Consider the following 22,377-nt stretch of genomic DNA (forward strand, 5'->3'; position numbering starts at 1 on the left):
TTTTCTCGACATCGAAATGTGTAATTAAAACAGTGCGAATTTGTTGATACGTACGACTTTCTGGTGTATCAGGATCAACAAGAATTTTCAGAGCATTATTAAGTTCTGCACCCATATATACTCGAGCGAAATTACCGTATTCTTCTTCCGAAATTTTACTCAGTTGTAATGCCCACTCGAATCTGTTGAAATAATCGTCGACTGTTGTTCCGTCGGACGAACGATATTCTTGATACTTGAACGGAGGAGCTTTGAGTTGAGCTTAAGAAGAAGATTCAGGCTGGTTTGTAACAGAAGTGGTAACTTGTGGAATAGCAATCCTCAGAGCATCCGCCAACGCCTTCGTCACAGCAGTAATAAATGCAGTAGAAGGTTCCTTTACGTCCAACATGGTTATGCTGACTTGTAATGAAAATATGCACTTTTCACTATTTCTCTCTGCGTGTTATTGTAGTAGAATATAGGAAATCAAGTAATTGGCGTATTTTCGAAACCAATTCTGACACCAAAATATTGTGTATGTATAGAGTAAACTTGAAGAAAGTGCAAAGATGTTTACTCAAAGATAGGTTTATTTAGAATGACAGTTATTATTTACAATCAATAATATGAATTTAAACGATATTTTATCACTTGTGGGAAAAATATCACTTTCCAACCGCTAATTTGAAAAATGATTTAGTAGAGTTTTTCAATATGTATTTCAGATTGATTTGAGGAAAATAATTTGATTATTTTTAATCGTCATTATTTAGTAATAAAAAGGAAAATGTATAGGTATAATGGAAAAATAGTCGAATATTCAGAAAAATCACAACCACATCGATAACGGAGAAAGGAATCGAAAATAAGGCTGGCGAACGTTTACGTAAATGGAATGCAAAAGTGCAACTGGAGGCTTTCGGTGCTCGGCCGCGGCGTCGCTGCGAGTCAGCAGTGGAGATCGCGCGCGCGAACTCGATTACATCAGAGGGTAAAGAGAGGCTATAAGCCACAACGCTGGACTCAGCACACGTTCACACGCTCAATCAAGTGTAGAGGTATTGCGTTACCTTGGATGAGCCACTGCCGCTACGGCCGTCCGCGGCCGAGAGAAGCCCGGCCGGAGGAGACCCTGCAACAGTACTCGCTCGACCACGCAGCTGCGTGGAACCCGGCGAACGTTTCGTTGCTCACTCCTTCTTTCATATACAGCTTTGCCGAGCGACCAACCATTTTCGGAGCTGGCCCACTTTACCTGAGAAGACAACACCAGCCTCGCCATGCCCAACTGTCCCAAGTGCGACAAGCCCGTATATTTCGGTGAGTGCTGTACGCAGATTTTTCGCGAATTTTTAAGCAAGTTCAGTTTTACTATGCGTCATTTGCGTGAGTCTGCTTTTCTTTGAAATGCTAGATTCTGCACGCCATGCTATCGGATGTTATATGGATTGTATTGTGCTGCAAGTATTATCAAGTTTTCATTCATTTTCATTTCTTGCTATTTTTACGTTGGAACGTGACTGAATTTTATTCAAATCATTATGTGTGATTGGTATATCGTGTGTTGACTTTTCTTGAGAAATTCAATCACCGAGACGGCATTAAAGGTGATGTGATTGATGACGAATATGATGCATGTCACTATCTTAAAAAAGATGCATGACTGAAAACATTTGGCATTCTGCGTATGATTTTTCTGTGTTTTTTCCTTCAGAATGACGTGCCATTGTAGAAACGAAACAAATAACGCAGTTTTCAATTTTAGATGAAAACGTCGCGTTTTTGTTTAGATAATACATTAGAAAAGTGTCATGAATATCGTGAGAAAAGCAAACTATGCGATCTAAAATGTTTTGCAGTTTCATTTTATGAACAAATATAGTATTTAAGACTCTGTTTATTTATTTGCGTGAAATGAATGAAAATAAACTTGTGTCAGTGTGATTATTTTATGAACCCTCGATTATTGTAATCATGTGAATTATAATATTTGTTCTTCGTACCTGTATCCTGTATCGTGTAGATCGTAGGTGTTGGCTTGAGAAAATGGCAAATACCCATCCATACTCAGTATCAACAGTTTGGTCAGCACATGAACATCGAATTTCTGATGTGCGATGACGTCAGCAACCGTTCCATGATCTCATTCCCATTGACCTCGAAGTCAGTGCTTGGACAAATATTATATCACTTCTACATTTCGCATCATTTTTTTCGTATTTTTATTATATACATTTTTATTTAAAGAAAAAAAACTATCAAAAGGAAGCTAAAGAAGCTTATGGAATGTGTCATCAAGTGTTACCTCGACTATCGGTTTTTTTAATCATAGTTTATCATGATGACATAAAGGAAGATCAAGATAAAAATATGAATAAGTAGAACCATGCGATTTTTTGTAAAACTCCTATCTATATACGTCTGGAAATATCAATATATAGGTTTAAACATTTTTAAAACTGGACACTGAGCATTGCAATATTTATCCTTAGCGTATGCATTTATAAAATTATAAGATAAGTGTATCAATGTCATAAGGTAGCTCAGCATCAATTCCCGTTTTTTGTTGAATTAATACACGGGCGCAGTCGGTTTTAGCTTTGAGCTGGGACTACAGGGTATACATGCGTACGCGCGTACACATATGTCTTACATTTGGTATTTGGCTGGGCAGGAAAATCTAAAAACATTCAATCGCATTGTGAAAAATATGTTGCTCCACTTTCTTACTATTTCATTGTCTTACTTAACCCATTAAAGCCCATGCTAAGACTGGTTGAGATAGCGACAAACAAACTGTGCTATCCTTTGCAGGTGAAAAATAAAATATACGTATTTTTTCTTATGTCATTTGCAATTGTTTATAACAAATTATTTAAACAAATTACAAAAAAATTCATAATTTTCAAAATCTGAATGCGGGAATCGATTCTGGAGGTAAAATCGAGACGAAAACCTATATAACACTTTTTTGTCAGAGTTCAATTTGTTAGTGTAATGTAGGAATAATCAATTGCATGTTGGGGAGAAAAAGTGACCATGTCAAGTCCCAAGCAAAATCTATCTGGAATAGCAAAAAACAAACTGTGCCATCCTTTGCATAGCTAAAAAATAAAATATACGTATTTTTTCTTATGTCATTTGCAATTGTTTATAACAAATTATTTAAACAAATTACAAAAAAATTCATAATTTTCAAAATCTGAATGCGGGAATCGATTCTGGAGGTAAAATCGAGACGAAAACCTATATAACACTTTTTTGTCAGAGTTCAATTTGTTATCTTTATGTAGAAATAAACTATTGACAAACAAGTGTTTTCATTCTCTTGCATAGTATGTGGAATCATATCAGTATTTTTTAGTGATAAATTTTGAGATCTTATACTGTAATTGGATAAGTTTATTTCATTTCGCAAATCCTTCGATAATAACTTTATTAGAAAAAACTGAAATCTCGATTTCCGCATTCAGATTTTGAAAATTATGAATTTTTTTGTAATTTGTTTAAATAATTTGTTATAAACAATTGCAAATGACATAAGAAAAAATACGTATATTTTATTTTTCAGCTATGCAAAGGATGGCACAGTTTGTTTTTTGCTATTCCAGATAGATTTTGCTTGGGACTTGACATGGTCACTTTTTCTCCCCAACATGCAATTGATTATTCCTACATTACACTAACAAATTGAACTCTGACAAAAAAGTGTTATATAGGTTTTCGTCTCGATTTTACCTCCAGAATCGATTCCCGCATTCAGATTTTGAAAATTATGAATTTTTTTGTAATTTGTTTAAATAATTTGTTATAAACAATTGCAAATGACATAAGAAAAAATACGTATATTTTATTTTTCACCTATGCAAAGGATAGCACAGTTTGTTTGTCGCTATCTCAACCAGTCTTAGCATGGGCTTTAATGGGTTAATTGATGTTCATCTTTTATTCTCTCTCTCTCTCTCTCTCTCTCTCTCTCTCTCTCTCTCTCTCTCTCTTTTCTTTACTTACTTTCTCTATTTTTATTTGTAAACAATGTTGAAACCAAATCGGACAAGAATGGTTGGAGTAAAAATGTAAAATTTAACCGGTTTGAAACTTGTTTGAGGTGTTTATGTGAATACGTGTAATACACCTACATATATATTGATAATATGTACCAGAATATTTCAGGTGAATATCAGTTCAAATTCGTATGTATGGATTTGTTATGCTAAAATTGTTGCTTTATGTATTATAGTTCCTATGTCTAGCAAAAATTTGTTTTTTTGTTTAATCTAATAGACTAAAGAAACCCCGTCACGTACTTATGATTACTAACTACTTTTAGATCCGGTTAGTTAGGTCCGTCTTCGGCGCCCTCGACTCCGACTTGTGCTGGACACCTCACTCACGCTTGACATAGCTTATTTTCTCCCCTTATTGCACAATGTACTATTCTTACTGTTTCATTAATTTTGTGAGTAGAGTAAATACGATTTCAGTTAAAATATTTGTGAATGTGTTGGAACTCTGTAACTGGCCCTGCACTAATGCAGTTCATGAATAAATGAATTTTATATGTGAATTTTGGCTCCTATGTTCTGTACTGCAGAATCTTTCTCTGCATCAACTTCGTGCTCATCTCGGGGTTAAATTAGAAAATTCTGGAATTTTAAAATATTATATGCTCGTACAGTATTATATAATGTAAAAACCATGAACAATTCATATTATAAAGCATCAGAATGGCAATAAAAATGTCTAGAGTTTCAAACACTTTCAAAAGTTGCGAAAGATTGAAAAATACTGCATTAGAGAGATATTAATAACATGGGATTAAAACTTTGGATTGTTGTATCTTGCAAAAAGCACCTTTTGCTATATCAAACGCACTTTTTCTTCTTACATGGTGCGTACTATTATTTTATAGCATCGCTGGTTTATCAAAAATGTATTGGTTGGCAATTCAACGAAACATCTCTTACTATATCTACTAAAATGTTATCAATATCAACATAAAACACGTATAAATTTATACGTATGCGGTAAATTTGAGAAAGTAAGAAAAGAAAGTGTTTTAGAAGGACCTTAAAACAGTAGCATATTAAATTTCTTAGTAGGCAGTGTCTAGATATCAGTTGCAACTCATATTTATGCAAATCCGTGGCCAAGAGAAAACACATTTGTGGTAGAAAATACGTCATAATTTCTATAGTCGCAAAATTAATTCATAGTAACTTCTGCCCAGTAGTTTTGCCCAGATTCGGCACAGGAAAGTTCGCGTCTGGCGAGAGTTTCTGCGCAGTATGTGCTGAAAATTCTGGCAAAGGTAGAGAGACGTTAATTTGAGGCTAATGGAGTCCTTTTTTCATTATCTGTACAAAGTTTTTATACGATACGCGTGCGCTGCTTATCTTGACCGAATTTGGTAGAAATAGAATCCCATTTACTTGGAAGTTTTGAGGTTACCAATCTAACAACTTGGTAGTATTTTTGTTAGTATTTGTTACAAGATGTAACACTTTTTATCCTAGTTCTTTGTCAGTTCTTAGATCGAGTATTCTTAACTGTTTTCAACAAGTTGACTGCCGAAGATAGTTTGGTCAAGTAACACGACACAACTAGGATAAAAAGCGTTACGTCTTGTAACAAAAAATGGCAAAGAAAACTACTAAGTTCTTAGCTTTTTCACTTTTTCAAAATTTTTAAAACAAAAGCGGAAGAAAAGAACTACAATTTGAGCCCCGGCTGGACCGCTGGGACCAAAAGTTATAAGGAATTTAAAAAATCAAAAAGTTGGCGATTTCTTGCCATTTTTGTTACAAATGGAGAGGAGACAGAGTCGAAAGCGAAAAAGTAGACGACGGGACTCGAACTCGCGGACCCGAGAGCCAGAGGCCTGTGCTCTAACCACTGAGCTAACGTCTACGTTGCATCCGAAGCGCATGCATCGCAGTACGACTCAGTTGCTCGACTCTTATCGCTGACTCGTCTCGCTGCTCGTGTTGCAGACGTGCGCGTCTGTGACATTTTCAAAACACTTTTTCTTTAAGGATTCTATAACTTTTTAGAGGAGAAATCATAATTATAATACTAAGATACAGAATGGTGAGAATGGGTACAAAACTTATAGTTGCCAATATTTTACCTTGTAAAAGGTGTTTTTTTAACTGATTTCATAACTTTTAATTAGTTTCAAATAAACTTATAAAGAAATGTTTAAAGAAAAATTCAATTTGAATTACAGCATAGCATAGTTAAAGTTTAGGTTTGATTTTTGCATAATCTACTACACCTTCACTAAAATGCTTTAGATAATACTTTATGCACTCAACAAGTTTTAATAACTTTATTCGTAATAAGAGCAGTCGTTTGTGAGTTATTGATTTTTTGATTTTTGAAAAATACTATTTTTTGTTTTTTTCAATCATCCCATTGTTACAAACAATTCAGCTATAATGCATTTGGAAGAGAATAAAATTACCTACTTTTCTTGTTTGGTGCTCGGAATCAACCATTTTGTTCGGCGGATAAAATGGAAAAGGTGATTTTTTTTAATTCATATCTCTGAAACTAAACATCATAACCTCACGAAAAAAATTATGTCGATGGGTCACGTGTCAAACTATATCCCATTAAAGTGATTTGACTACTTATTTTTTCAGTAATAAATCGAAAACTGAAAAAATGAGTTTTTATTGCACTTGAGATTTCGGGAAAAAGTAGATATTTTACGTGTTTTGGCTAAGTTCATTGCACAGCTTTCAAACCCCTATAGTCCGTAAGATATCAAGGTTTTAATTTTTTTTTTGAAAATTTTTTGATTTCTTATATCTCTAAAACAAAGTAGACAAATTCTTCAAAATTTTATTTGGTGATTCACTATAAAAAAAGCTATCTGCTGCTAAAATTTTAAACGATTTCGTCGAGCAGTTTTTAGCTAAAGAGCTAAAGTGTAAAAATCGTTTTCTCTTGTATAAATAGCCTCTTGTTTTGATGGTTAGGTTGATGAACCATCCAAAACTTATATATTAAATTATGTATCAAAAATCGCCTCATACATTAGCAAGCAGATATATAGATATATTAAAACAATATTTTATTTATTGGACCTATAAATTTAGTTGGAGAAAGCTACGTGCCAATGAATTGGCAGCGGTTTTTTTGTGGTCCAGTAGTTTTTGAGATATTTTTAAAAAACCATGAATTCGCCGTTATTATTGTTTTAATAACAAACAGAGAAAGTATTTGCTAGGGGACGCTCCGCGCAGAGTGTTTACTCGCATTAGCTGATCAATTAACCTAACCTGATAAGGCATTGGGGCAAGAGGAATATCACTTGGTGCTTGTATAGTGGGGAAAAAACATATGCAGATAGACAGTATGTAAGGTATTTAATACTCCAACACTGTCATGGACATGTGTGACGCACGGCTAAAAAATCAGATGACCGCAAAAGACAATAAAATTGTAATAATATTAATAATGATGATAAAATGTCTGGAGAAGGTCCGCGTCTCTTCGAATGTCCGAGGATGTTCGTTTTTGTTAATAGTTTGTGCAAGGTCTCTAGATATGCAGTGAAGTGAATTGCAGTCAGACAGGTGCTGATTTTAATGCCCCCACAGACACCAAGGAGCTCTATTAGAATTATCGCGTACTTCAGCGGCCTCTTATATTTCATATAATATATGATTAACCGCGAACGATTAGTTTAAATCATTTGAATTTTCCTTTGTTTCGTGTACGCAGAGAGGTTAAACGCGTCATGTCTATTAAGAAGACTGGAGTAATGCGTATTTACTAGGGAGTATATAGAGATAATTCGATATTTCAATACTGTCCCGTACGCATACAATGTCAGCAGTATTTTAATATTAAGATTTGTTCGATTTTTGCAATTATTTTAAGATTAAAAATAATCTATGCGCCTCAAATACTTTAGGACAGTTCGAAATAAACTAATGTACACAGTTCACTTCGAATGCCAGCTGAACTTACTAGTACATTAGCTATAACCGATTTGAATGGGTCATTCGGTCTGATCGAGCTTCGTTCAGTCCGATCGAGCGTTCTTCGGTGCGATCGAACTTTTATTGGAAGCGTTCGAGCAGTCCGTGTAAACATCGAAGCGGCTCGATCAACTCCGAGCGCTTCGGAAGAGTTCCGATCGCTTTCGAAGAGTTCGGATCGACTCCGATCGCTTCCGAAGAATTCTATATATTTTCCTATGCGAAGATTAAGCGTAAAAACAAGGATTTATAGGAGTCAAATAACAAAACTGGAAGCTGAGGTACGTTAAAAGCTTTCGATACGTATATAACGATATGTTGATCGGAAATTTTCCGAAGCGCTCGGAGTTGGTCGAGCCGTTTCGATGTTTACACGGATTGCTCGAACGCTTTCGATAACAGTTCGATCACACCGAAGAACGCTCGATCAGAACAAACGACGCTCGATTAGACCGAGCGACGCTCGATTGGACCGAGCGGAGCGAAAGACGCTCGAGCGGACTTGAGATTTTAAACAAACCTCGATCGTGCCACGAACTATAATAGAGAGCCTGCGTGACGCAAAAGACAACCCGAGCAGCTTCGAGGCTTACCTACAAATGTCGAACCGAGCTGTAAAGGGCGTAATCACCCGGACCGCATTTGATATTGCAGGAGAGTGTAGAAAAAATGTTACATGATAGCTATGTTAAAATTAATCAAAAATTGATAAAAAAATCAGTAATATGCTTATAAAACTTTTTCTATGAAATTTAAACCAAATCCCCTCATTCATACCATAACTAGTGTACTTATAAACAATATCCTGGAGTTAGAGCTCATTTGGGCCATTTGTTCCTTTAGAAACTTACGGTAAGTGAATTATGCACTGAGAGAAATAGTGCGTAAATTTTACTATATGTTCATGATAATTTACTGGAAAGTTTGGTAATCGCGTCACAGACTGACAAAACTGACCTTTTTACTAGATTTATATCAATTTTTACTAAACTTCCATATAAAATTTACCATACTCAATAGGAAAAATTAACAGAAACTATAGTGAAAATCGCCAATGTATGAATTTTTACCTGACAGTATAATAATTTTTAATAGAACGTATAGTACTTTTCATCTGAAAATCGGAACTGATGCGTATTGACGCCTTATGCGCATGCGCGTTTAGCAAACATGGCGGCCGCGAGAAGAAGCACCTGAAAATAAGCATCATGGCAAGACTCGACTTCAGAGCAGCAGTTTGAAGCTGGTGCTGTTTCAAATAAAGTCAAACTGTTTTGTGTGCTGCCGCTAGGGGGTGCACGGGAAATAAAACCCGCAAGCGGTAAGAAGTTAGCTCAGTTAGTATATAAGTCCGTTTAGCAACCCTGTTGTAACAATTGCGAGCGTATAAGCATATGTACTGCGAATTGCGAATATGTATAATAATTAAGCGTTTAGTTGTAGGAAATGTATCTAGGTTAGTTTAATGTCTCTAAAAATCAACTGCGGCGAGTGAATCGATAATGTTCTCTGAATGAAGTGCGTTAGAAGAGTAACCCTCCATAACCATAAAAATTTAGAGCCATATAATAATTGAAAATAATTTTTCCACTATGTGCATTTTTATATTTAATTTAGTCAGGGTAAAAATTACTACTCAGTATACTAAAATTTATAGTTTTATAAAATTTACTATACAGTTTAGTAAAAATTACTAGACTGTCAGTCTGTGAGTGGATTACCAAACTTTTTATTAAAATTTCCTATCCAGTATAGTAAAATTTACTATAAATTTCTCTCAGTGTGGACTCCCTACTATACGTAGGTATTATAGAGGTATATAGAAGGTCTAAAACCATCAAAATAAAGGTAATTGTGTCTAAGAATAGTAATAAAAATTTGTTTCATTTATATAAGTATTTATAAATTTTTAATGAAAATTTTTGATTTTAATTTCAAAGGTGGCGTACCCCCTTAAGTAAATTACTCACGGCGTAGAAGCAAGCATTACCCGAATGGAGTCTCTTGTTTATTTCGACATTAATCTCATTTCTATCATTTATGGTCGTACCCAGATACCTGAAATCACTAACGTTTTCCCTCTGCAAATGCCTAGTTTATCCACAATCATGTACTTTGTTTTTGATTCACTCACTTCTAACCCTGTATACTCCGCCGCTTTTATGAGGATTTCCGCGTTTCTTGCTACCGTTTCCTTACAATCCCCCAGTATATCCAAATCATCTGCGTAGTATCTGCGTTGTTCCATTAAGCGTTGCGCCCATCTGGCTAACCTGCATTTTTCTAAAGGCATACTCTAACGTTAAGTTGAACAGCACCGTAGAGAGCCCATCCCCTTGTTTTAAACCATCGCGTATCATGAAGGGTTCTGATATATTACCGCCTACTCGGACCTTTCCCGTGCTTCCGTTCAGACATATTTGAATCAATCTCACGAGTTTTTTTGGTACACCGAGAAATACTAGAATTTGATACATTTTGCTTCGCTTAATAGAATCGTACGCTTTTTTAAAATTTATAAATAGTTGGTGTATGGCTTCGCAAAATTCCCACTTTTTCTCTAACAACTGTCTTCTGGTAAACATTTGATCGCTCGTCGATCTGTTGCGCCGAAATCCGCACTGATAATCTCCTACTATATCTTCCGCGAATGGAGTAAGTCTAGCTTGTATTACGTTTGACAGAACTTTGTAGCACGTTGCTAAAAGTGAGATACCCCTATAGTTGTTGCAATCTGTCTTATTCCCCTTTTTAAAAATTGGTATAATGATGGATTCCTTTCAATTTTCGGGTATTGTTTCATTTTTCCAGATGGCACATACTAGTTTATAGATTTTAAAAGTAAGCACGACGCCCCCATACTTGAGTAACTCAGCTGGTATAGTCATTTCCCGCTGCTTTGTTGTTTTTTAGTTTTTTAATCGCGGCCTCTACTTCTTGTTAGCTCGGTTCCTCCACGTGGAGTTTGGCAGTGTGAATTTCGTCCCCTAATTCTTCGCTATTTTCGTGCACGTTTAATAATTTATCGAAATAGTTTTTCCACAGCGACAGTAATTCGTTATCATTTGTTACGAGGTCCCTGTTTTTGCCCTTCATCAATTGCGCTCTACTCCTAAAACCCTTTCTGATGGCGTTCATCCCTCTGTACATTTCGCGTGGGTTATTTTCCTTACTGTTAGTTTCTATCCTCGTAATAAGATTCTTTTGAAACTCCCGCTTCTTATTTCTGTAGATCGCGCCCGCCTGTTTCCTGACGTTAGAATACTCTTCTACGGTGCTATCGCTTCTATTGTGTAAGCTATCTAATTTAGCCTTTTTGCGCCTTTCAAACCATGGTTTGCTCTTTGGCTTTTTCTTTTTACCCAGTACATTGTTCGCGGCCTCTTTTACCGTTTTTTCGATGTCCCCCCATAAGCTATTCGGTTCGTCATTCCCCTCCGGCTATGTGTTTGCTTCTTCAAGTGCCTAAAACCTGTTATTAATTTCTATCTGGTACCTAATTCGCACTGTTCTATCTCGTAGCTTTTCAATATCGAAGCTTTCTACCTTGTTTGTTCGCTTACTATTTTGATTTGCTACTAATCTAGCTCTTAATTTGGCTACTACTAGGAAGTGGTCCGAGTCGCTATCTGCCCCTCTGTAAGCCCTTACGTCAAGAACATTAGTATGACGTCTTTTTCAATGAGGAAATGATCAATTTGGTTCTGTGTGGCCCCGTCCGGCGATGTCCACGTTGCCTTGTGTATGTTCTTGTGCTTAAAACACGTAGTGTTGATTATAAGATCTTTTGCCGTCGCGAAATTTATGACCCTAATACCGTTATCATTGCTGGCTTCGTGCAGGCTTTCCTTCCCTATAGTTATCCTAAACATTTCCTCCCTACCTATTTTAGCATTGAAATCGCCTAATACTATTCTTGTGTCGTAAGACGCGAACTGGTCGATTACCTGCTCTAAAGTTTCGTAATAGAGATCCTTAGCTTCTTCTTCTTTGTCCTCCGTAGGACAGTGTACATTAATAAATACATATCTATACCATTCACCTTCGATAATGATGTACGAGAGCCTATCATTGACGGATTTGAAACTTTTAACCGAATGTATGATGCTTTTGCTTACGAGAAATCCGGTGCCTAGAGATCCCCCACTCCCGGCCCCATACAGGTACCCGATGCTAGTACTCCGCCTCTGGCCATCTGGTCACCGCGATTCCTGTATTGCTACCAAATCTAGATTGTACCTATCAGCTTCCTTTATGAGTTCTTTAAACGCACCTACTCTGTACAGACTGCGAACATTCCAAGTTCCGACCCTTAAGTCCCTTTTGGTTTGGTTTTGATTTTTTTGAGCCATGATAGTATGTTGAACCCGCGCGCTTTGGATCCTGTTCCGATCGCAGGTGAGTCCACCGTTCTAGAGGTGATAACCCCCATACCTCTCTAGAACTAAGTATGAGAGCTTTCCGACTTTTCCGAGGACAGTGTCAACTCGTCGTCAGACACACTACGGTTTCATTTTCGCATCCTAACGCCCCCCCCCCCTGCAAGGCAGCGCGCCTTCGCTGGAATCGTTACCGCGTAAGACCAGGTGACGAATCATTCTACAGATCCCCTTTCGGGGCAGTTGTCATCGCATCCTCCTCGGTAGTAGGATTTTTCCCATTTTTGTAATGTGTGATGAAAGAGATAGATTAAGAGATAAGAGATAATGTGAAGTGTTTTTTGTTGTGGTGCTTGCGTAGTGTTTCTAGATGAATGCGTTCGACAGTGTGGGCTCATCACACCTACGCCTGTTCCTATCGGCTGTCCGCGACTGCTTATTCAATTTATTCGCAGCTAACATCTTTCTCAGGGGCTGTTCCTCTATTCGCAACCTGAGGAGGCGCTGTGTAGGAGGCGCTGGTGATAGGCACCCACCCGTCCGATCTGGACGACAACGCCCAAGACCCGCTTAGGGTATCGGTATTGTATCAGGGTTAATCATATATTATATGAAATATAAGAGGCCGCTGAAGTACGCGATAATTCTAATAGAGCTTCTTGGTGTCTGTGGGGGCATTAAAATCAGCACCTGTCTGACTGCAATTCACTTCACTGCATATCTAGAGACCTTGCACAAACTATTAACAAAAACGAACATCCTCGGACATTCGAAGAGACGCAGACCTTCTCCAGACATTTTATCATTATTATTATTATCTTTTGCGGTCATCTGATATTTTAGCCGTGCGTCACACACGTCCATGACAGTGTTGGAGTATTAAATACCTTACAGACTGTCTATCTGCATAAGTTTTTGTCCCCACTATACAAGCACCATCTTATCCATTCCGCCAAAATTCCGTCCGTTAAGGTAGATCACCGGCTGCAGTGGTGCTCAATTAGGGTTTTTATTAGAAAATTTCTTTTTTAAAATATTATACAGTGTTATCTTATGTCAAAACCTTACAATTCATAGTATCAAACATTAGAATGGTGATATAAATTGTTTAGAGTACAAAATACTTTCAAAACTTGTGAGAGAGCGAAACACTGCGCACCTCTATAGATATACTGATAGCATGGGATGAGAACTTTGAATGGTTGTATCTTAAAAAAAAGCCTCGTTTACCCTATCCAACTTTTTCTCCATGATTTGTACTGCTATTTTACACCATAAGCTAGTTTTTTAAAAATATTCTAAGAAAATTCGCTTCGCAATTCAACTGAACGTCCTCAAAATTCGGACTCGGTATAGGCTTCCCATGTTAAATTACAAAATTTCAAGGTTCAATATCTCTAAAAATAATGTCGCTTGGGGGGTAAAAAAATACCACCTTGTAGAGGACACTTAATTGAACATGTAAACAAAGTTTGAGCGATATCCTAAGAAAATAAATATTCCGGTGAAGTACCTTAAAACATCTGCATGGTGGTCCAAGACGTCTGAACAGCTGATTATAGAAAATCGGAGAACAGCTTCAAAATTACCAAAAAATACAGTAATATTTATTACGTAGTTTAGTATAAACAACCAGTTGCCATAAAAATTACTGTACTGCCTTAGAAATTTTCGCCGTTCGCAAGCCCATCTACTACGTTAATATTGGTTGTGATTATATAAAATTTATTCCGTACAAACACAATCTCGTATGGCAATCCTTCTGTATCGATAACCGAAATTGACAATTATGCATTTAACAATTCGTATGAGACTGGATAACATAAATACACAGTGTCACTGTCTGTAGAAGGTGATATACCAACAAGGAGTACAGAGAGAATGAGAAAGACAGTGACGGAAAGCGTAAGCAAAGTAATGCGGTATAGTATGCATAAGAGAGTAAATCTATAGGTATTGCTCGGAGAGGGAGGGGGTCCGAAAACAGTATAGCTATATGTATATACTTATCCCTGCGCCCGGAGAGAGTGTATAAGGTCCTAAGAGAGTAAATCTATATTTAGATAAGAGCCCTATACCAGTATACTTATAGATACCACTGTAACGCATTCCATATAACGCATTCGATTAACGCATTCCAGAAGTTTCAAACATTGTAGGTTCACCGTCCCATAAGAAGTTATCACTTCAAAAAACAGGCGTGCACAGTGCGCACTCCGTTTCTTGCTAAAACTTTTCGCAATGCATGAAATTAGCACAATCGAAAACTTGCGTTGTTTGCTTGAGAGCAACATCCCTACTCTGGTTTGTTCATAACTTCAGTCAAAAGGTCGTTCATTAGGCGTGCAATAGCAATAATAATTACTAAAAATTTAACCTAGATGTAGGCACCTTAGATGCAAAAACATCAAGTGTAAGTACAGCGGCTCATTATCGGGTGGCTTCGTGCGGAAGCAACAACACCCGTGGCGTTTCTTACAGAAGTGTACACGCGAAAGTCATGAGAGAGGCACCAGCCAAAAGATGAGCGTGCAAGATTCCGCGATGCATACTTTGCGCTCGTTGGTAATAACATGCCGAACAAAAGAGCCGGGGCACGCGCGACGAGGTAGGCTCGTCGCAATGAGAGGCTGCTACTTACCGTCGGGAGCTGCGCAAACGGAACGACAACAAAGTGCTTGGCCGGTGGAGAACAATGACAGTGGTGGACTCGTACACGTAATAAAAGGAAAACTGCCGCCCTCGAGGGGATGAAAAAGGTTTTGGGGGGAATGCCTATACGCTGCGATGCATTTCTGTATTTCTGCGCCAAGACAATGGCCGAGGGTTGGGGAACGACGGGAATGCGAACGAAAATCTAGACTGTCAACGGTGATCCGATATCCGCTGTCGGAGTCGAAAGATGAGCCACGGAGATCGAAAGAGTCAAGACAGCAAAGAGCCAGGCGCTCGCGGGGGGCGGAGATATGAAGAAGGAAGCGTGAAGGAGCGCAAATAGGCGCGGTGCGTGCCGCGTTGCGAGTAAAAAGTGCCCGCACCACAAAGGGGGAGGGCAGGGCAGGAGGCGCGCTTTCGGCTCACGGTCGGCGATTGCATCGCGCGATTGTTCAAAGCCGTAAGTCTGCGCGCTCGTTCGCGGTGCATGTTTTAGCGCTGATGCACTCGTTTCATTCCCCTGCCTCCTAATCGCCCCCTCGCCCGTCGCAACGTCTCTCGCTCGAGCGGCGTCCTCCCCCGACGACGAGCAGCACAATGCGCAGCCAGCGACGACGCCGAGGTCGCGGAGGTCGACGCGACGTGCATTCGCCATGTAATTAGGGGTTAATCAACTAATGGCCCTCTATGATGCCCCCGTGCGCATTCTCCTTAGCGCATCACCTGTCGCGGCTAAGAGAGAGAGAGAGAGAGAGAGAGAGAGAGAGAGAGAGAGAGAGAGAGAGAGAGAGAGAGAGAGAGCGGAGCAGCGCTGGCCTCCGATCCTCCGGAGCTCCGTTTCGACCTCCTTGACGATGCCTCGCCGTAATTATGCTGCCGCTGCCCAACGCCTGTCTCGCAGGTAATGTCATCGTCTGTTCTGCTCTTTGTCTTCCGTTCCGGCAAGGCGCATGGCAAGGCACATGACCATCGCGAGCTGCGATGCTAATGGCTCTTGCCACCAATATAAGAGAGCCGATATTTATCAAAAGTGCGTCGAGCGCGCTCCGCCAAGCGTCAGAGTCGCGGGGGAGAAGCGAGCGAGGTCTAACACTCATTCCTTGCCGCTTGTTCGCTTGTTTCCCATTTTCATTCGCACGCGCGCTTTCTTATTAGCGTCGGCGCGCGCGCGGCAGGTGGTCTCTCAGCGAACTCGTCGGCGTACGAGGCGAGTCAGCCGCAAGGGAGAGCGAGGCGAGGAGGCGGCAATTTTCGAGAGAGCGCGCGCAAGCTGCACAATGCGCGAAACTCGCGATGCTCTCTCGACGCTCTCGACGCTGCCGTCGCCGCCGCTGGAACAATGCTCGAGTTTTACGCTCACGCCTTTGCTGAATAGGAGCCGTGCCGGCGGGAGAGTGCGGATCTGCTCTTCTCTCGGGGATTTTCTTTCAAATGTTTGATTACGAAATTGCTAATGGATCGACGAGTCTGCGGGCTCTGCTGTGCTTTTCCCTCACGTGCTCTTCTTCTTCTCTTTCCGACTCGCGGGATCATTGGCGAGTCGAAAAATGAAGTAGTACCTACGCAAACGAGGTGTGAAACGAATCGCGGAGGAGAGAAGAACGAAGGAAAACAAGAAGACGGCCAGCTGAAAAAGAGCAAAATGCTTGATTAAATGCTTGATTAAATGCTTGCACATGCGTGTGTTTGCGTCACAACACACGCTTCCCTGAATTTAACATTACTGCGCGCGCGCACTTGTTTTCGGAGACGTGCGTTATAGCGCGATAAAAAATGCTATCAATTTATTTCCAGCCAATGAATTTTATCAATTCGTCACTTATTAATCAAGCATGTTCAATTGTGCCGTTTTTCAAGGAACGAGCTTATTAACATCGGTTTATAATGCGCGAACGATAATTATCTAAGATTTTTAAATAAATTATACCTAATTATATGTGAAAAATGCATTTTCATGATACGTGCACGAAAAAGACCACTTTCCATGCATGTAAAATGAATGGAAAATCGAGTTTTTCTTAGCAGCGGGGAAAAACTACTCCCTTGGGAGGAAATAGTATATTACGTGCCTACACGGAAAGAATTTTTCAGTTAAATTTTTATCTGACCCAAGATATTATTTATCTTGCTCCCCGTAAATTTTACTGAACCTGGCACTGTAAATTTTTACTGTGAATGAATTTCTTGGTTCAAAGTGTCTCATATACAAATAACCCTTTATATATCAATAATACGACGTTAAGAATGCGTCACGAACATGTATACAAACAAAATATCATAATATAGAGGCTATGGAAAAAAATAAAAAAGTACCGAAAATTTTACTGTGCCGATGCAGTAAAAGTGCTCCAGATGGCGGGGCGTCCCTACGTTACTGTGCTAACACGGTAATTTTGATCCTTAAATTCTATGTAATTTTTATTGTAAAATTCTTTCCGTGTAGGGAGGAAAAAATCAATTCAATTCAATTCAATTCAATTCAATTCAATTTTTATCCCGTGGTGCGTATACTATTTTTCTCCACAACAGCACCGAACATGCACATTCCTCTCCATGCGCTCGGGAGGAAGTGTGGTACTTTCGGTGCAGGTGTGGAGAAAAAACTTGTTCCTCCCAAGGGAGAAAATTTTCGAAATTTTCGAAATTTTCAAAATTTTCAAATCTTTCAATACACTATTGTTTTACTTTTAAAAACTCCTCGATTTTCCCATTCCTTTCATATGCATGATAAGTGGCCTATTCGTGCACTTATCATAAAAAGTACGGTGTGCAACAAGGGAACAAAAATTAAATATGTAGCGTATAATTTTTCTTTCTCATCCTAGACTAACTTGATGAGGTTTTGAGATCTTTCAGTTGTGCTGATGTACGTTCATCTTGTTCAGCTATGCCCTGTCCGGCTTGTTTTTACTATTCAGTGAGGCAAATAGAGCGCCACTAATCACCCTATTTCACTTAATCCAAGTCATAGGACACGTAAGCTTGCGATGGCTTCACTTTATTGAAAGCTATATGCTGCAGGCTATACGGGTTAAGCATAGACAGATTAGGGCCACGCGTGCACGCATTGCAATGGAGTAGGGTGATGGCACTTTAATATATATATATATATATATATATATATATATATATATATATATATATATATATATATATAAATGATAATAAATGAATAAATTGCTTATAGCGTCTAAATGCGGTGCTCCCTGGTCGCTATTGCATCAATTTATAATAGCAGACTCTTTTTTCAGTGGGATGGATATTAAATAAAATTTTTTACTAATTTCGTATCAACTCTGATGTGTTTCGCGGTAACCTACACTGTGCGACAAACGATTATCAATTTGATTCTTGATGGTATGCAAAGTATATTGTAAGCAAACAATGTAAACTACGATTCGAGGTGGAAGTCACAATTGGTCACGTTGGCTCCGACATCCTCTAGATGAAGCGATCGAAACTTTTAGTATAGGAATAAGGGAATTTATAGACATAAGAAAGAGATTAAATAATTATTTAGATCCCAAAATATGTCTAAAGATTATTGCAATCGTTAGAAAAATAAATATAATCACAAATTTAATTTACAAAAATTATGATTTTATACACTGAGAAACATTTGACAGTAAAAATTACTATCTCGGATAATAATTTGTACTATAAGAGATATTTGTTTTTACTATCTCAGATAGTAAAAATTGTTACGGCTTTCAAAAAACTAAATTTTTTAATTTTTACTACCTAAGATCGTAAAATGTACTATAAAATGTGGGAAAAATTATAATATTCTCAGTCGGTAAGGTTTGAATTTAATTTTTTTTTCTGCAGTAATCAGTATTTTAGTTGACATTTTACGTTTATTTTATTATAATGAGTTTCTGTGTCTATTGCTTTAACTTTATTATTTATTAATCGTCGTTAATTTTTATTAACATTAGTTCGTACGTCAATTCAGTTAGATCTGAAATTTTGTACGTAACAGATTTGTTTAGGTAAATGGTCAGCGCACTCGACTCTCATGCCGGAGCTCCAGGTTCGATTCCCGTCGCCGCAAAAAAATTTAATCTCTTTCTTTCTTCCAAACATCATAATAATAATCAATAAAAATAATAAATAATAAAGTAATAACAGCGCGAAGTACCTAAGAGGTGTAAAATATAGAACTAAGCGAATATGAAATTAAATTGTAAAAAATTTGGTTTCATAAAAAATTCCTATCTTTGGATAGTAAAATCTAATATCTTAAAAGTCTGTTACCAATTTATTATGACAATCAGTAAAAATTACTATCCTAAATAGTAATTTCTACTATCAACATTTTCTCAGTGTATATATATATATATATATATATTTCAAATTTCAAAATTTTTTTTTTTAGCTGAGAGGAAAACATCTCTAGGAAAAGATTGGCACGGAGCATGTTTGCGATGTGAGAAATGTAACAAAACATTAAATCCCGGTGGTCACGCAGAACACGAAGGAAAGCCGTATTGCAATAATCCTTGCTATTCAGCAATGTTTGGTCCCGGAGGTACTTTATCATTATTTTTATTTTTCATTAATGTACTAGGAGCTATATTTTAGATATACAATATATATACAATATAAAAATCAAGGTAATTTATTAAAGATAATTGAATAATCTCTATCAAGTTCAAAAAATTTTTAAATTTCATTGAGGTTAGGTGTACCTTTTAAAATTTCATTGGTTTATTACTACACTGAAAAAAAAAAACAGCCGTTTCTGCTGTAGAAAACGGCAGTTTAAGCGAGTGCGCCACAGTAGCGACTTTTCAGTAAAAACAGCGAGTGTCCACTGGTAGTTTTGGCAGGTCTCGGCGAGCTGTCTCTATCTCGAGCATATTTATGTTATGTATCACCTTTTAAAACACCAAAAATCTTAAGAAAATAATTCATTTAATGAGTATTATGATAAAATATAAAGCAATGACCATTATGGGACTGATAAGTAACAAAATTAAAAATGTTCATGTAACTTACTTGCTAATAGTCACTCTGCATGCGATAATGGGATAGTAATAAGTTGATGGTTGTTATTCAAGGTATTTTTCTCTCTTATAATAATCATTACTTATAACTTTAATTTAATTAATCATATTACTTATTTAAAAAACTATTTTCTTAAGATTTTTGGTGGTTTAAAAGGTGATACATAACCTAAATATCCTCGAGATAGAGACAGCTCGCCGAGACCTGCCAAAACTACCAGTGGCCACTCGCTGTTTTTACTGAAAAGTCGCTACTGTGGTGACACTCGCTAAAACTGTCGTGTTCTACAGCAGAAACGGCTGTGTTTTTTTTTCAGTGATACGCTTACAGGCTCCACAAGTCATGCCTACAAGCACTTAAACTATTTGTCAGTTGCTTAACGATCAATAACCTAAAAAATTTGAATGAATATTCTGAACCGTCAGTTTTATATAATCAAGAGTGCAAGATAAATATGCGCATTTATGGACATTAAAATTTTTATATTTTTTTGCGCTCCAAACCTTCACCAAAATTTAACTGAATGATTTTTTGTTTACCAAAATCCACTTGTATGCAGAATTTTAGTTATTCCTGAACCGTCAATCATTTTGGTCTAGTACTCTCTTAAACTCTCAAAAAAGTTGATGATATGTTGCATGTTCATAATAAACAATAAATATATTAAATATTTCAAAATTATTTATGTGATTTTGAATTTAATTAAAAAGTATATTCATTACACCTTTACATAAATTTAATGTTTCAGGTTTCGGTCGAGGTGGAGCTCAGAGTTACGTATACAACAAATAATTTTACCGCGAAAACATTATAGATTAGTTTTACATTTTGAATAAATCATCAGTATAATTTATTCTTTTTCGTTATATATTTACTTTTTTAAATAATCGGTGAAAAATTATGAATTTTCACGTTCATAAAGAAAATAAATTATATATGCTTGTTTGTAATAACTGCATCACTACCTTAAATAAAAAATAAGTTGTTATTCTTTAGTGTTGCTAATTTATGCGTCATATAGAGCATACCAATACGTATTATCTTAAAGAACTATATTTACAACTTGTAATAAAAACTTAAAAGTAAAATAATACATCATTATAATATTTATAAATAAGCTACCCTACTGAAAAATCTCAAGTGAGATGTCACCTGAGATTTTTCAGTAGAGTAGAATTTTCAGTAGTGGTTTCGCTTCCTTCCTAATAAGAACGCCTTGTATAATAGTAATTTTAGAATTCGTGTAAAAATATGTAGGAAGAGTTTTTTGATGCATTTTTAGTCGAAAAATAGTGTTTTTGGAAAATGTCCGTACAGATTTATATGTGTTCGTTCGTACACACCTGTATCTCAGTATCTTCTACTCATTATGTCAGTGGTTTTTAATTCATCAAGTATATATATTTTTTTTTATTATAACATATACTAAAAAGAACAGTCCATTTTTACATTTTGTGAACGCATTTTTTAGCGATTTTTTAGTTTTGAGATTTCATTTTCTACTAATAAAGTTATTGAAAAAGTTGATAAAAGTAAATTACTTAATATCGTCGCTCCCTACGAAGAGTAGCACTGTACCAATTTCCCGTCATAAATAGCACAACTTGTTTGACGCACGCTAGACTAGCACAACTCAAAATTTCCCGCGAAGACTAGCACAACTCAAACTTTAAACAACGAATTTCTGTAAAAATTTCCGGATTTTCGCGAAACTGTCCCTAGTGAACATTTTTAAATATTCACAATTTAAAACTTTTTACCGAATTTAAAATTTTTTTCTTAAACAATTTTTTAAATTATTCACTTTTTTTAGAAATTTCCGAAACCTTTTAAAACTTTGAGGTTTGTCTTTGTCAAAGGTTTTCACGAACTTAACCAACCAAATAACCCAATAAAAACGTAAAATATTCACATTTTAAGTAATATAAAGTCGCGAGTTGTGTTACTTTTCGCGGCATTTCTGAACTGTGCTACTCTTCGTAGGGAGCGACGATATGTACCTGAAAGAGAATACAATTACCTATTTTTTCGCCGCGAATAATTTATAGTATCTTTCGTAGTTCTTTTATTAAACACCATAAACTGCAACTTTTTTGCTTTTTAAAATTTAAAATATAGTAATCGTTTAAAATAGTATATTGTGTACTAAGGGCGTAAAACAGGCTTTTTTAGACCGAGCGTTGAGATTGCAGTACGAGTGGAGGCGAGTAGCCCGAGCCGAAGGTGAGTGCGTTTGGGAGCCTAAGACGAGTGCACGAACGATTTTTGAGTTTTTCTTACCTTATTTATCGGGCCTAATTCTTTTTGACTGGCGGGTAAATAGTACATTATGCAACAAGGGACGAAAGTAGCAGATT

The 22,377-nt window shown here is 37.0% G+C and overlaps 1 protein-coding gene across 1 annotated transcript; it reads left to right on the plus strand.

Annotated features, from left to right (window-relative positions):
• Positions 1 to 898: 898 nt before the first annotated feature.
• On the plus strand, positions 899 to 21,010 carry LOC100119210 (cysteine-rich protein 1-like). Its single transcript, XM_001601171.6, has 3 exons — positions 899 to 1,302; positions 19,389 to 19,541; positions 20,769 to 21,010. Exons 1-3 carry the CDS (start codon positions 1,263 to 1,265, stop codon positions 20,810 to 20,812), a joined length of 237 nt encoding a protein of 78 aa, XP_001601221.1. The 5' UTR covers positions 899 to 1,262; the 3' UTR covers positions 20,813 to 21,010.
• Positions 21,011 to 22,377: the final 1,367 nt, after the last annotated feature.

The sequence above is a fragment of the Nasonia vitripennis genome, chromosome 4 (genome assembly GCF_009193385.2).
Source record: "Nasonia vitripennis strain AsymCx chromosome 4, Nvit_psr_1.1, whole genome shotgun sequence".
NCBI lineage: Eukaryota > Metazoa > Arthropoda > Insecta > Hymenoptera > Pteromalidae > Nasonia > Nasonia vitripennis.